We start from the raw sequence: 16,734 nt of genomic DNA on the forward strand, positions 1-16,734 counted from the left end.
ACAGATTTTGAGAAAATAGAGTTAGCTGCTGACTGAAAGGACCCGTAGTGAGAAATGCTCCAATAGTAAATGGCCTGACATTCGACCCTGCATGCATTGAATATCTTTCCCGAAGACTGAAACGACAACACAACAAACATGAGCAAGGTAACTATGGGTGCGTTCGTTTAGCTTCCCTGGGTCGACCCCGGTGTGTGGCGGATTTTACTTCCAGGACGAACGTGGGTAATTATCTGCACACGTTAGTCCTGGGGACAAAAAAAACGCCACGCACCGGGGTCGACCCACGGAAGCTAAACGAACGCACCCATTAAAGTGTTGCTTAAGCAGTGAAGTGGAAATACATGAACATGTATTTAGCATCGATGATTTTTCATCTCCAAAGCGGGCAAGAATCACGAGTGACCCCTGCTCTGCAAGCAGGAGTATATTATGCCAATAACTGTTGTGCAAATTAGGGTTTTGATGCATGCACTTTGAAAACCACACCCGTGTGTGACGTTGTACAATGTACACTATATTATTTTGTAAAAACTGCTATTGGGGAAACTCAACAATGCCAATTTTTTCACCACTCTTAACCACCAATGATCGTACCAGAATCTTCCACAATATACCGGTTTATGGCACAGCTCTGAGTCAGTGCTGACGTCACTATAAAGGTCAAAATGTCATGACGTCACATTAACACACCAATTGAGGTGGGGATAGATGGATTGCACAAGGCATCCTCATCGACCGCCATATTGGATGATAAACAATGAAAAATTAGTGCACGTGTGTACTCGCTGCTCACAAACCTCAACCTTTCACGCATGCACATTTTTATCCAAAGATGTGGCCATGACGTGTGTAATCCATCTATTAAATACACTGGACACTATTGGTTATATTACAATTTTTGTCAAAGACCAGTCTCCTCACTTGGTGTATCTCAACATAACGTATGTATAAAATTGCAAACCTGTGGAAATCTGAGCTCAATCGGTCGTCGAAGTTGCGAGATAACTATGAAAGAAAAACACGCTTGTCACACAAAGTTGTGTGCTTTTATTTTAGTTGCTTGATTTCGAGACCCCAAAATCTAATTCTGAGGTCTCGAAATCAAATTAAGTGGAAAATTACTTCTTTCTCGAAAACTATGTCACTTCAGAGGGAGCCGGTTCTCACAATGTTTTATACTATCAACCTCTCCCCATTACTCGTTACCAAGTTAGTTTTATGCTAATTGAATTATTAACATAGAGCAGTTACCAATAGTGTCCACTGCCAAAGCGAGCAGTTGCAACTTTGATAAAGAAAATAATATTGTGGGCGGTGCTAGCTTCATTTTTATAAAGTTTGAAAGTTTACTTCATTGTTACAATCAGGATTGATAAAGCTTGTAAAAGAAATTTCGTGACCGCCTACATGAAATAGCATACCTTTATGAGAATTGTTGATCTGTTATTAAAAAGGGAAACCAAACATGCACAGTTTTTAAACAGACGTCATTTCAGAGGGAGATATTTCACAGAAAAAAAGCTCTGATGTTTTATTTGATGAGCTTTCAGAGAATTCTTACTACTCCTGTATAATTCTTTCAATACTTTTAAAAAGACACTGATTGGGGTCGAATGTCAGACAATTAAATAAGCTTGCAGCGTCAACGCAAATTCCGAAGACGTGACAATAAAACTTATAGCAATAACTACATTATAATAAATAAAAAAAATAACTGGAATAATATGGGGCTAGAATGAAATTGTCAAAGTCAAATAATTTAAAGTCGAAGCGTAAATGGTGCAATGCGGTTGTTAAATCCATTGTGACCTACACGTATTTTGTGGCCGGAAGTGCGTCATCATTTTTCCAGCTCTTTCTCTCTCTCACTTTCTGAAAAGTATAATGACGTCACCTAATGAACTATTCATTGACCTGAGGTGAACACCTCTTCAGACTCGGTTACTGTCGGATGGCCTTCGGGAGTTTGTTCCGGTTGACGGGTTCGGAAATACAACTGGTTTTGTTGACTAGAAAGTGATAGGTCCCTCAGCTTCACTATTGTTAACAAAGGTATATGGAAGTGTTGTGTACGTGTTTATTTACCCTACATTGAATTCCTTTTTCAGTCCTACACTAAAATTCGAACTGACTATATAATGCTGGGATCTGTGTTGAGTGAAAAGTGACCCCTGTGTAAATAAATGGTGTGACACCGTGAACTTGGATGCTGATACTGAACACACCCTTCTTCATACTATACTACCGGTGAGTTGGGCAGAACTTCAGCGGTGAATCGCGTCGTCAGACCCCGTGGTGTTCTTCAAAAGTGTGGAAAGTTCTCCAGTGATCCACAGACCTTTGGTCTATTATCTGTTGGACTGTGTGGAAATCATAACTTCTTTATGCGGTTATGGGTTTCGTGGACTCAACGATGTTTTTGGCCAGCACTATTGTGTTCTTGGTGTTCTTGCAGAAAGGTCAGTCCATGTTTGAATATTTTGTAGGTATAAATATTTTTGAAAAGTTTCTGCATCCTGCCACCACTTTTCAATTCGTTATGGTATGATACGAAGTTTTTTTTCTGTTATTTTAAACGTTAAAATTAGTTAACTTTATACGGGAGTAAAATAAGCTTATGATGGCAGGGTAACTATCCAAACGTTATTCACCATAAATGTATAAGGTCAAGAGCACTTGAGAGTTGTTGATGTTATAAACTATTGTTGTATAGTATTGATCCCACACCTTGAAGTCAAGTAGTTTCAGAGAAAGAGGTCAATTTTCACCAACAAAAATTCAATTGGACATGAATGCACACAATTTTGAGCAACTAGTCTGGCTACTTTCATGACATTCAAACTTGAGCCACACTTTTGCCGTTGTTATTTTATGCATTTAAATGTTGCGACACTAGTTGATGACAATTGGTCTTTGACAATATTATATCAAAAGTATACCCTTTTATTTCTCCCAAATTTTGTTTGCTATTTTGGAATTTCTGTTTTATATTCTTCGAAAGAGTACAACCCTACAGGTTATGAAAAAAGTGCATTTTAATACAACACACAGCCAGGGTTTTTAAATATCACGAACCACACAATTTCAAAGGATATTATTGATGTAAATCTTCATATTCCACTTCTAAAATATCTTTCCAACCATTAATTCATAACGCCCAAAAGGCCCGATTCAAAGGTTATCGATCATGTGCCCTTTATTAAGCCATTTCAGGGTTAGACTAGTGACATGTTGAGGAGGTCACTCTATTTGCTTAATACTGGCCCTGACGGGTAACTTAAAAACGGAAACATTCTTTCAAGGTTAAACCGCACAAAGGATTATGCAGCCCCATGGTCACTAGATTATGAGCATTCGCATTGAATACAGGTCGACGTAGTGCCAAAATTGTAACTGGGTAATTAAACATTTTCAAAGCGAAAAACTCTTAAATTAATGCAAAACTGTTCATGCTATTTTTTCTATATCCGAACCAAGTGACTTAGCTACATATAAAAAAACTATGGGGTTTGATAAAATGAAATTGAAGCTATTGGCGTTGTTAATAGCTATCGAGGAGAGAATCAACATTAATTTTTACAACTCTCAGCAATGCAATTGGTTTTGCAGTGTGTGTTATGATCTATGTTGGTGTCTGTATTTGTCTCTGCAAAGCCACAATCATAAATGCATTACTCGTCCCAAAAATTTAATATCACAACCTTAAAATGCGTGTAGGCCTATCTTGCCATAGATTTTCCCTGAGACATTGTCTAGCTTTTCTACAGCCTTCCCCATTCCCATTGCCCTGTGTGCATTTGTACAGCTCAAGAGATCAACTTCAACGCAATAAAAACTTGGTAAAAAGTGCTGCCGCTTTTGATAGTAGGCCTACAGTATAACCTAAAAAACTCTAATTTTTGAGAATTATTACACGCGGATGTGGTCACTGGTTATGCAAAAAAAAAAAAAAAAAAAAAACAGCTTTAGGGGCTTATAGATCCCCAAATGGATCCTTGCTTTAACAGGCTTCACATTTTTTTTATATAACATTGCAGTTATTTCTTTAATAATATTATGATTCGCATAAACATCAATCATGAGTATTATATTCTAACCACTCCGGGGTATCTACCGGAACCCCCGACCTTCGCAGTGCAGATGTGGGTCGGATGGTTTGACCGATTAGCGGGGAGTGGGCGGGCATCCGGACCCGGAAAAGTTTGACCGTCCATGATCCAATGTCACTGTTGGAAGAGACACCACTTTTTGAAGATCAGGTCGCTGATTGCCATACATACAATAGACCGACTGTCTATATAAATAGCTGAGAGAGTATTGGGAAAGTTTTGTGACTAAAAAACAAACATGGACAAAACATTACTCTAAAAGAGTGCCAGTGCGCCCTCTCGTGTTGGCGAACATGTGACAAAACCATAATTTTGTTCAATCCGACATTTTTTGAGTAAAAGTTGGTAAAATATCTAAGTAATTACCTAATTTTTGGATGCTGAATCAAATAATGTTTCTTATTAGGCTGAATTTTAAGTCATTGTACCTGAACAATCACATTGAAAAACAGCACAAAAAAATATGCAGACGACAGCCTCAAACATGCAAAAATAGTCAGGCTCGGCTATACTTACATACACATTCGTATGAGTTGTTTGTCTGGGTACTATACTAGTCAGGCACCTTGTTGATAGCGCTCATAGAAATAGAAGCCGTGCGCTAAATTTTGATACTAGGTACCAGAGTTTTATAATCATCACAAAATACAGAAGAAAAAAACTTCGCCGAAGTTGCATTGTGCCTAGCCTCGGCTCTGGTGCTGTCAAAATGTATAGAATTAGAATATTATTTGCAATTAAATTGCACTGGGTGACAGAGGGACCAAGAAAGAGTAAGTTTCCAAGATATTTTTTGAATAAGCATGTGTTTTTAAAGCCATATTGGACACTTTCTGAACAGAACAAAAATTAAAAGTTAACATGATTTACAAATAATTTATTTATTCTTATTGAATAACTTACACTACAGTCCACTTTACAGTACACTTCTACAGGGTTTACAGAAATGAAGGTATGGTGAAAGACTTCCCTTGTTAAAATATTATTCCATAAAATGCTTTACTTTTTGAGAAAACATTTACACAATAATTATCAATTCTCGATATCGAGAATAACGGATTCATTTTAAACACATGGCGAAACGTGCGGAAACAATTAACAAGGGTGGGCTGGTGGGTTTTCCCGTTAATTTCGCCCGATTCCGATGACCGATTGAGCCTAAATTTTCACAGGTTTATCATTTTGTGATATGCAAAGTCGAAGTGTGGGCCTTTGGACAGTACTGTTTACCGATGTTGTGCGATTGCTTTAAAAAGAAAGAGATACTCATTAATTTTGAGCAAAATCGATCTTGGCTAAGTTACATGTCTGTTGAAATGAAAGTTAGCACTCACTTGTTTGTAACCAAGTTGAAAATGAAGTACATGGAATTTCGGAAAAGTTTCCGTATGGCGCCACCACTTTTTCATTCGAAATAAAATAATATAGTATCTAATTTACCTGATTGATTGATATATCCCTTTTTGTAAAAATGAGTGAGAAAGTGGTGGCGTCATAGGGAAAGTTATCCGGAATTTCCAATAGACTGATCCAGTAGGCTCTGCCCATGACGCAAGTGTGAGCAATTTTTACTAAAAAACCAACTGGCATTTTTACAAAAGAAACAACTGGCAGCACAAAGTTGAATAGTGTGGCATTACCAGGTAAAAAATATTGATAAAAGTTGCACAGAAAAAAAACATGAAATTGCACCATACATGTAGAAACATTAAAACAATGACAACAATTAATAGACATAATGTATTTGATACACCACTAAAACACACTCAAAAAAAGCGATGGAGTTGTGGGAACCCTCTTATACATTGAAACCCCACTATGGAATAACAGCTAAGAATTTTTCTCAGATTCAAATTTTGGGGAATAGAAACGGATATATTTTCCCATAACAACATTGCAGACACTGCTCTAGAATTGCAAGGGTTACCCGAGTAACATGACTGTGATATTTTTTCACAGGACTCAGGAAATTGTACTGAGTATACAGTGCTAACACACATTGGTGTATGGGTAAAAAAAAAAAAATGATTCTCAAAATGATACTATTGAAACCTGCTGAGTCAAGTAATACCTTTCCTTTTAATTATTTTACTTTGCAGTGACGTCACAGAATTGCTCGCTAATGTCTGGACCAACGGAATGTCAAAACGGAGGCACTTGCCAACAACCTGACTTGACTTGTATGTGCACCCTTGGGTTCATTGGTCGCTATTGTGAAATACCTAGTAAGTTATCAATGTTTGTTCTAATTTTAACTTTTTATCTTGTAAAGTTTGTCTCCCTGGAGATTTCAAGATAATTTGAACTGACGTGTTAAGCCCAATTCCACGCCACAACCATCAATGGCGTGGTTGTGTGGCTTCATGAAGCCACAACCATGGATGTATGTGTACTGAGCATGGTTGTGGCTCCACAACCATGCACATTTAATGCAGGGATGAGATTGTTCAGACTTTTGGCTTAATTCAGACTTTTTATGTTGGCCTGGTGAAGAAAATCAGGCAATATTTTTATCCACAAATAAAGAGATCCTGCTCTTTGGTCTACTTCTCTAGTGCTTTGGATACTGTTTCCAAAAGCTCCTTAGAATCTATTTAACCCCAGGGGTTACCAAAGGGTAGAAATAGCATCATTTCAACATACCTTTGAATATCCAAGTTTCAGACTTTTTGTTAGTAATGACTCTTACCCCTGTTAATGCCATGGTTGTGTGAAGCCACAACCACAGGTGACTGGATAAGTAAGAATTTACGTTCTTATAAAATATTTCTTTGCAGTAACGTCACAGGACTGCTCATCAATGCCAGGACCAACGGACTGTAAAAACGGCGGCACTTGCAACACTGAATTGATATGTATGTGCACTCCTGAGTACGTCGGTACCTTTTGTGACTTCCCAAGTAAGCTATCACTATTTTGAAAGTATATATTATTAGTTATCACACAAGCGCGAGTGGAATGCTAAAAAATATAACGCTTCTGCGTTCCATATGCAATGAGGCGCTATATTTTTCGAACAGCATGCACGCACATAGTTTAGAATGTAATTTTCGCACTGTCCGTATACAGAGTGTGACGCATTGACACTCACAATTACGCAGTGTGCAATATCAAATCAGGGAGTAGGTTAAATAGCTTCTTATACCACCCTCCAGTTCGAGCATCTGATTGGTGGATTAGCGCAAACTGGAAGATAAATATCACCAACAAAAATTGTTTAAAAGTTTGCAGACACGTATATCCGTGTGTGTCGAGCAGTTTATCTTCAATCATTTGAAAGCTGCACTAGAATTCATTCATTCATTCATTCAAACTTACATTTATGTGCATACTTCATGAAGACAGTACAAACAATTTTTTTTTAAAGTAATAACCAATAAACAAAGCTATTTTTAAGGGAGAGAAAAATAAGTAAATAGAGTATGGAGGCATCATAGACTGGAAGTCGAGGCTTATATAGGGATGCCTGGTGACAGAGAATAAACGAGGACAAGAACGAATGGACAGACAATTGGAATAAAGACAGACATGATGAAGACAACAATGATGAGAATAATAATTAAACAACAATAATAATAATAATAATAATAGTAATAATAATAATAATAATAATAGTAGTAATAATATTAATTAATAATAATAAATCAAGTTATATAAAAAGCGTTGGAATGGAAGAAGAAGAAGAAGAAGAAGGAAGATGGATGTACAATTTATTGTCAGACTTATATCTCACTCAAAATAACACCAGTGTTGTTAGTAATTAAAATTAAACGTTCTTATAGCGCATTTCAGACCAAAGGAGCTCTCAATGCGCTTAACAAATCAGTTTTATCAACAGTCTGTGTACATGTGTGATAAAAAAGCAGTCTATTAGAAACTGCTCTCAAATAAGCAGGTTTTCAGGCAGTTCTAAAATGATTCCAGTTTAGTATTAGAGCGCAGTGACAGTGGGAGAGCATTCCATAGCTTTGGGGCCGCCACATTTAAATGATCTTTCACCATAGCTCTTCATTTTAATAATGATGATAATAGTAATAACTGTGGTTTCTCATATAGCGCACATGTCCGTCAGTCAGTGACGCTCCTGGTGCTGTAGCATACAGCATTTCCTGCAAGATTTGGGACTATTTGTTTACCAACTACTAAGTTTGCCGTGTTTTGTTTGGTTTTGTAGGGTGCACGACTGCAGGGGACTGTTTGAATGGTGGATATTGTCTGATTCAATCACCACCTGAGTTGAATGAGTGTATGTGTGCTGCTGGGTTTGGAGGAGACAGGTGCGAGATTCCTGGTGAGTATTACATCAACTGTTTATTTCATTCAATCCCACGAAAGACTTTTGGACCGATCCATTAGGCTCCGCCCACGGCGCTCATGTGAGCAAGAACACGTGAGCCCCTCCAATGCCATTTTGCAAGACTCTGTCGCGCGTGCCAAGCATACACGCATGCATGTCAGACTTTATTTGTCGGACTTTTGGTGCCAATCGGGGTTGTGATTAGTCAAGACACAATGGGGCGGATCTTAATGGATTGGTGTTTCCCAAAATGTGCATAAAATAACAAGTTTTTGAACATTTGGGCTCAACTGGTCATCGAAGTTGCAAGAAAAACTTGCATTAAAGAATTTAAAACACCCTTTTTGCACTAACATTTTGTGCTTTCTGATGCAAAACTATAAAAGGGTTAAAAAACTAGGTTACTTCGGAGGGAGCCGTTTCTCACAATGTTTTTAAATACTATCAACAGCTCTCAATATTGCTCATTACCAAGTTAGTTTTTATGCTATAAATTATTTTGAGTAATTACCAATTAGTGTTCAGTGCCTTTAAGTGTCCAGTCGATACCACCAATGAATGCCAATGAAACTGAATGAAAATACCAGGGTTGCGCTTTGGTGGCTGTAACCAATAAATGTTTCGGTCAATGGCCAGTGATCAACCAATGGCAATTTCAACCGAAACAATTATTGGTATAGGACTGCAAATATGCATAATCGGGTTATGATTGAGTAAGGCAGTCTGAAAAGAAACAAAAATGGCGCGGCTAAACTGTACACCTCTGGGAACGAGGTGAAATCCCACTACAAATAAAACCCATTCCAAATAATCCGTTGTTGTGACACTTGTGTCCCTGGGCAAAGATACGCTTCGTTCCACCTAGGGGTAAATGGGTACCTGTGTAGTGCAGAGATGGTTCTTGTGATGATTTAGCCGAATAGCGCATATTTTTTGCACAGGCTATATACTCCCCAGGGAACTGAGATGATTTAAGGAATGATTTAAGGCACAGTGACCAGGGGTAATAATGCTGGAAGCGCTTTGAGACGCCCTTCAGGTGTAAAAAGCGCTATATAAAAATTGGCTATTATTTTTATTATTATTATTTTTATTATTATTATTAGTGTTGTTTACCAAGTATATCGTCTGGTTTTGTAGGATGCACAGGTTCATTGGAGTGTCAGAACGGAGGAACTTGTCTTAAAGTACCACCACCGGATCTCAATACGTGTATTTGTGCTTCTGGGTTTGAAGGATTTAGATGTGAGCTACCGAATGGTTTTGTAGGGTGCAGCAGCTCGGTGGACTGCCTGAACGGAGGAACTTGTATTATTCAACCTGAAGGAAATGAATGTATGTGTGCTTATGGATTCGAAGGTGATATGTGCGAGGACGCTGGTAAGTATGGCGTCAGCAGTTTTTAGAACTGTTTCAATCCTATAATAAAACTTAACCTGGACAATTCCACGGTAACGGAAGGACGTATTGACTCATTAAGCAACATTTAAATCGTGGATCTTTAACAGTTTAATTAATTTCATCAAGCAAATGTCACAGTTTTTTTTATTAATGACTGCCTTCAAAATGGCCTCCACTTTTTGGCTGAAAAAATTTTAGTTTATAAAATATGAATATTAATAAGGTCGGTAATGGAAGGATGCCATTGCCCATGGCCTCATGTGCCCCCTAGTCTTGGCCTTGGTGCCCTTCATTAGTATCCAATTGACTTTAAAGTTTTTCCAGTCGAAGTGCCCTTTGCAAAACGAAAAATGACCCTTGCCCCTTCAACATGTTCAAAGACGAAATTCCAGGTCTGTTTAACCCATGAACATTGCTTTTCAAAAAGTGGTCAGGTTTTTGAGATATCACCTGAAATCCTGAGTGAATATTTAGGCCTACATGCAGGAAGAATAACCCCGAACAGGAATATACAATCTCAGAAGCATTTACAAATTTTGGGGGATAAAAAGTGAAATCTTTTTACATAACCACAGTACTTTGAAGTGAAATGTCTCTCAAACGTCAAAATTGCGTAATACATTGTTCTTTTCAAAGTTAAGTTTTTATTGCCATTACCAAACGTATAAAGACCTATTAATATTGGTGTAAGGCTAAACAAAAAAATAATGTCATCTCTGATGCAAAAATGTCCCAAATTGATGTTTTATATTTGACTGTTTTCTTGTATTTCTAATTCTTAATTGTACAGTTGTTATCTCTTTGCAATTTGACCGAATTCAGCTTTTGGCTGCGATGGTCTTTACTTTTAATAAAACCATTTTAAATTTCATATCAAATTTTCTACTCCATTAATTCGTATCAACAGTTACTGGAGTTGATGGTTTTGATGAGCCTTGTTCTGGTATGGGTGAAGGGTATTGCCTGAACGAGGGTGTTTGCGAACCTCTGAATGACGACCCATCTCGTTGGAAATGTAGATGCACATCGGAATACGCAGGACCCATTTGCGAAGACGAAAGTAAGTCAGTTGTCTTTTCCATTTTATAAGACATGTTCTTCCTACTTAAAGGCAGTGGACACTATTGGCAATTGTCAAAGACTAGCCTTCACAGTTGGTGTATCTCAACGTAAGTATAAAATAACAAACCTGAGAAAATTTGAGCTCAATCGGTCATCGAACTTGCGAAATAATAATGTTAAATTGTGTGCGTTTAGATGGTTGATTTCGAGACCTCAAGTTCTAAATCTGAGGTCTCAAAATCAAATTTGTGGAACATTACTTCTTTCTCGAAAACTATGGCACTTCAGAGGGAGCCGTTTCTCACAATGTTTTATACTATCAACCTCTCCCCATTGCTCGTCGCCAAGAAAGGTTTTATGCTAATAATTATTTTGAGTTATTACCAATAGTGTCCACTGCCTTTAAGTCCGATTTCTGGCTTTTTTGCCCATGGGAAAATCTGAAAGTTAATGTGATTAAATAGCCTCTGAAGTCAATTAGCTTTAGAGTCTGCACCAAGTGTACATGTTGGTCAGCCATTTTTGTTCTTGATATTATGTTCCTACTTTTTCCATCTCTGGGACCCTGGTTCGAATCCCACCGGGGGCACTATGTGGATTGGGTCTTCAGTCCCTACTTGACTGTGTGGGTTTTTCCCTGGAATAGTTCTCTTGGGTTTTCCTCCGATCCCGCATCTTAAACTGAAATTTCTTCATTGTCTTCTCTTTTCTCTTTTCTCGTTTGGCTGTTATATAGGAGCGTTGACAAATTATACAATGTATTACTAATATATTCGAACTGCCTCTAGCTACCGGGCAACCTCGGTAGTCTAGTTGGTAAGACACTGCTCTAGAATTGCAAGGGTTGTGGGGGGTTCAAATCCCACATGAGTAACATGCTTGTGATATTTTTTCACATGACTCGGGGAAAGTACCGAGTATACAGTGCTAACATACATCTAAACCTAAATTGATATTTATAAATACCTCCTCGGACAGTTTCGCTATTCCTATTGGTGGAGATCGGGTCCAGTGGGTGTTTATGACTGGTAAAAAGTGTTGAAACATGGGTGTGACACGCGAGCTTGCACATGTGCTTATATAAGACAGTTTCTTCATTCCTATTGGTCTAGAGCAACGGCCGAGACAGTTGTGCCATACATCACGCGATATGCGCGACGCGCACAGCATTCCCTTATAACGAGTTGTTTACCCGAGGGCGGCGGAGGGCCTTACCACTTCATAGCTGGAGGGGTGTTGTGTTGAAAGAAATCATTCAACAATTATAATTTTGCATTTATTTTACTTTTTGACCAAAAGTGCTGATGGTTTTTGACCGAAAAGGTATTTATGAATGGAAATCAAAGTGTGTTGAATCGGTTTTCAACTAGTGGTTTAAACCCGCCGAGGCCTGGTTCTTGATAATTTACCTCAACTGCGTCTCGGTAAAATAATTAAGAACCAGGCCTCATCGGGATTAAACCACTAGTTGAAAACCTGTTCACCACACATTGAATCCCATATTTTTTATCCCAGATGCAAATAAAACATTTCTGTAAAGTTCACAGATTTACATAAAACTTAAATGGTCTAATGACGACGATAGCAGAAAACATGGCTTGAAATATTTCTGTCCGAAATTTCATATTTGATGAGAAATGAACAATCTAATTTTGCTTTTGGACTTTATCGCTCAGTGAGCGTTTTATTTATTTTTTTTTGACATCGATGCAATGCAAAATTTGTAATCTGTGTTTCACTATTCTCTCTGGAACCAGATGGCGAATTGATCTCAAACTTGTACAGGTTTGTCAGTTTATATACATGGTGGATTACATAAAGTGCTTACACTGCCAGCAACTTTTTTGTAAGCAAAACCAATTCTGAAATGTTCCTTTAAATATATTACTTGTTGCTAATTTGTTCCTGATCCTGATCATAATTCTGTTTCCTTAGAGGCCTGTTCTGCAAGCAATATGTGCTCTGATCAAGGGACGTGTGTGGACGAGAGATGTCAGTGTGTAGTTGGTTTCTCCGGGTTCCTCTGTGAAATCGGTATGTGAATAGATCAGTAACTCAATAAGCTCTGCTAATTCCGTGCTAATGGGAATGCCATACAAATTTAGACACCAAAGGGCTGTTTTTGCTGTGAATGTTTCGCGGGAATTTTCCCTACAAGTCACCTGACGCTAGATATTCGTTGCGAATTTGTGATGTCAAAATTTGTATCGCAATCGCAATCGTGGGAAATATGAACCGGGCTTTAAGGCCAAGTCACACGGGCCCCGGTAACGTGAACTAAAACAATAATGATACAAAGGCACACCCTCGATTGGTTGAATGAGCGTGGGCGTATTCTGCGTGGAGCATTTCAACCACCGAGGGCGTGCATTTTGATCGTTATCATTTTTTTATCATTATCGGGGCCTGTGTGACTTGGTCTGTTGTCTTATCAATGCCACTGTGTTTGTCAATGGAAGGCTGGTACCCTGTATTTATACTTTCTGATAAAGACATGAACTGGTCGTAGGAACCTGATGGTTTTATTGGATAGACAGAATACGCGCATCGACCCGCCTTCGATTAACTTCCCTGGGTTGACCTACGTCTGACCCCAGTCTTTGAGCAGCTTCGACTGTTTGATGTCATTGTTGTGGCTTACCCAGTTCAGACCCAAGAAACTTGCTTATTAAGGCACTGGACACCTTTGGTAATTGCCAAAGATCAGTCTTCTCACTTGGTGCATCTCAACCTATGCACAAAACCACCAAACTGTGAAAATTTGAACTCAATAGGTCGCCCAATTTGTGTAAGAATAACGGAAGAAAAAAAACCTTGAGCCCGCAAGTTGTGTGCTTTTATATTTGCTTCAATTCGAGACCAGCTGAGGTCTCGAATTCAATTTAAATATTTTTTTCTTTCTTAAAAACTACATTTCTTCAAAGGGAGCCATTTTTTACAGTGTTTTATAGTATCGGCAGCTCTCGTGGGAGTGTCGTGGCCGAGCGGTTAAGAGCACCGAATTCAAACTCTGGTGTTTCTGATCAGCAGAGTGTGGGTTCGAATCCCCATCCGTGACAATTGTCTCCTTAAGCAAGCCACACAACCATTGCTTCGTCCTTCGGATGGGACGTAAAGCCGTTGGTCCCATGTGTAAACGCATGTAAAAGAACCCAGTGCACTTATCGACAAAAGAAGGGGTTCGCCCTGGTGTTCCTGGCTGGATTGGCAGCATATTGCGCCACAGCACCTTGTAAACCATTACATGGTGCTTAAGGATTAGGTCGTATATCTCAAAAATTCGCCCCACTCCTTGCAGTAATAATACCTGGCGCTTTGTATCCTTTGGCAAAAGGCGTGTTATAAATATGGTTATTATTATTATTATTATGACGTTGCTCATTACCAAGTAAGTTTTTATGCTGACAATTATTTTGAGTAATAGTCGCAAAGTGTGACATCAGATATTTTAGCTATATCAACAGAAGACTTTGGAATGGAACATATAAATTTCATTTTGTTTTGAGAATAGCAGATTTAGTCGGGGGAAGTCTGCTGCCTACCTATAGCATACAAAACCCCCTCACACAGGTGGCAATCGGAATTCTAAAAATGAGGTTTTGCAGAAAACTTTTCAAATTTTGTTGTTTTATTGTTTTTTGACATTGTGTCTCTACTTTTTTGTTTGTCATGACAGCGTGCACGGATAATAGCGAGTGTTTCAACATGGCAACCTGTGATATACGATCGGGAGAGTGTATCTGCCTGCAAGGATACACAGGGCCAAAGTGTGGACTTGGTGTGGGTGAGTAGTATACAATAATTGACTGCTTCGAGTGTTATGGTTAAAACTACGACTCCCGCCAGGTGATCCCTGGAGCGTTACCGAATCGTGAAAATGGATTGGTCTGGGATCACCGAACAGACTATTAATCATCCTCGTACACAAAACGTTCGCACGCGCATTTCAGATACAAGACGCACAACTGATTAAGTTAGAGGTGGGTAAAAAGATGTCTTGGTACCGCGCTCGCCATACACCCAAGTAGATCCTTGCCATTTGATTGAAGCATTTTTCATCATTTGTTAGCAAATAAACGTACTGCTGCACGCTACGTCACCCACCGTGCATTTTTCGTTCCATTCAGTGTGCATTTTTCGTTCCATCCAAAAAGTGCTAGTGCCACAGAGTAAAAAACATCACTGCGTGTGCGTTTCTTTGATAATGCAGCAGTGTTACTGCAAGGCACATACTACATTCGGAGTCTGCCAGACTGGTTTTGAAAAGCACACCCAACATATCAAAACTAGCCGAGTGGCACCACCATGGTTGTGCAGGCCTGAAATTTCATGGAGGCGAATGCCTCCATGCCTGTGGTCATTGCCTTGGTGCCCTTGAAATGCTTCAGTAGAAATCTACAATTTCCTCATTGGGTGCCCTTGACCCAGGAGAAAATGCCTTGGTGCCCTTTACCTTTCAATATCAAAGCATACAGGCATGGTTGTGGGTGTCCACTGAATAATGTATTTTATTCACAAGTGATAATATGAAATAATATTTCCGACAATGCTCCTAGACGGCATCACACATTTATTACTTGATCCACCAGGTAACCAACCACTATGCATGATCGATAGAGACTGCCTTAACGGAGGTACATGTGAGAATGACGGGACATGTACATGCATCAATGATTTCAAAGGACAGTATTGTGAAATAGGTAAGTTAGACCTGTTTTAAACAGGGGTGCCAGAGTAGATAAGGAGCGACTCTTGAACTGAGGTCTCGAAATCAAACTCAAATAGTTAAGTGGAAGATTCCTTCTTTCTCAAACACTACATGTACGTTAATTCAGAGGGAGCTGTTTCTCACAATGTTTTATACTATCAACAGCTCTCCATTGCCTGTGTAACAAGTAACAAGTTTTCATCAGCAACAATTATTTTGAGTATATTACCAATAGTGTCGTGCCGTCAATTTCACAAAACTCTTCCTAACTTAAGACTAATCTTAGGACTTAGGACCAGTCCCAACCCTGCACTGTAGCATGCAGACCTTAAGATGAATCCTAAGTTAGGACGAGTTACTCGTCCTAACTCTTTGTGAAATGCTAAAGCAAAAATATACAGGATACTATTCACAAACTACACATGCTACACGACACATTTTATTTTAGCTGGTAAACTTATTCTCACAGGCATAATTTTTTTGTGCTTTGATACTTTTTGTGCTTTTAAGCAGCTCCGTGAATTTTGGCCCAGGTGCTACATGATATTCCAACCACGCAATGATTCAAAAAAGAGTTGTTGTTGATGTTGAATTAAAATGTTGATCATGTTCTTCAAATCATGTGATCTATTGTGAATCAAATTATGCGCTTGCTTTGAACTACGTAATTTACTAGATCTGTCTGCTGCCACCTAGCGTCCTAAGGTGTCATATTAATCCTGTCAACAGCTTGTTCCGCCAATAGCCAATGCAAGAACGGGGGCAAATGCAGAATTAAAAAAGGAAAATGCGACTGTGTTGATGGTGCTACTGGGGTCCGATGTCAAATGCGTAAGTTTTTACATCCCTAGAAAATCCAAATCCAATATGCCTACACTACCCTTTGTAGCCACGTAGCAATTGAATGCGTTTCAATCGTCCTGCCTTTTCAAAATTAAGCCTGCATCTCCAGTTATAGCTAAAGCCCGGTTCATACTTCCTGCAAAGCGAGTGCGCAAAGCAAATTTTGGCATCGAATGTGTCGTAGGAGTTGGGGACAGTTTAACTGTTGCGAATACTTGTTATGAGTTCCTATCGCATTCACATCTGCAGGAAGAATGAACCTGTGTTTAGGCTCTGTTTTTTAGCAAAAGTATCAGTTTAGACAGAAGTTA

General features: G+C 38.8%; 1 protein-coding gene across 6 annotated transcripts in view; it reads left to right on the top strand.

Annotated features, from left to right (window-relative positions):
* The first annotated feature begins 7 nt into the window (after nt 1-7).
* LOC139951639 (uncharacterized) overlaps nt 8-16,734 on the top strand; it is a 28,592-nt gene continuing 11,865 nt past the window's right edge. Inside the window, exons 1-11 of one of the 6 annotated variants that reach the window (XM_071950608.1) lie at nt 8-147; nt 2,112-2,462; nt 6,212-6,337; nt 6,890-7,012; nt 8,287-8,403; nt 9,550-9,789; nt 10,718-10,870; nt 12,808-12,906; nt 14,549-14,656; nt 15,462-15,572; nt 16,310-16,411. In XM_071950608.1, the coding sequence (XP_071806709.1) occupies nt 2,396-2,462; nt 6,212-6,337; nt 6,890-7,012; nt 8,287-8,403; nt 9,550-9,789; nt 10,718-10,870; nt 12,808-12,906; nt 14,549-14,656; nt 15,462-15,572; nt 16,310-16,411 (1,246 nt within the window). In that variant the 5' untranslated portion in view covers nt 8-147; nt 2,112-2,395. Of the gene's footprint in view, nt 158-2,111; nt 2,463-4,774; nt 4,886-6,211; nt 6,338-6,889; nt 7,013-8,286; nt 8,404-9,549; nt 9,790-10,717; nt 10,871-12,807; nt 12,907-14,548; nt 14,657-15,461; nt 15,573-16,309; nt 16,412-16,734 lie in introns of those variants that run through there. The other 5 variants (XM_071950609.1, XM_071950611.1, XM_071950612.1 and 2 more) reach the window with 5 other exon arrangements.

The sequence above is a fragment of the Asterias amurensis genome, chromosome 19 (genome assembly GCF_032118995.1).
Source record: "Asterias amurensis chromosome 19, ASM3211899v1".
Taxonomy (NCBI): Eukaryota; Metazoa; Echinodermata; class Asteroidea; order Forcipulatida; family Asteriidae; genus Asterias; species Asterias amurensis.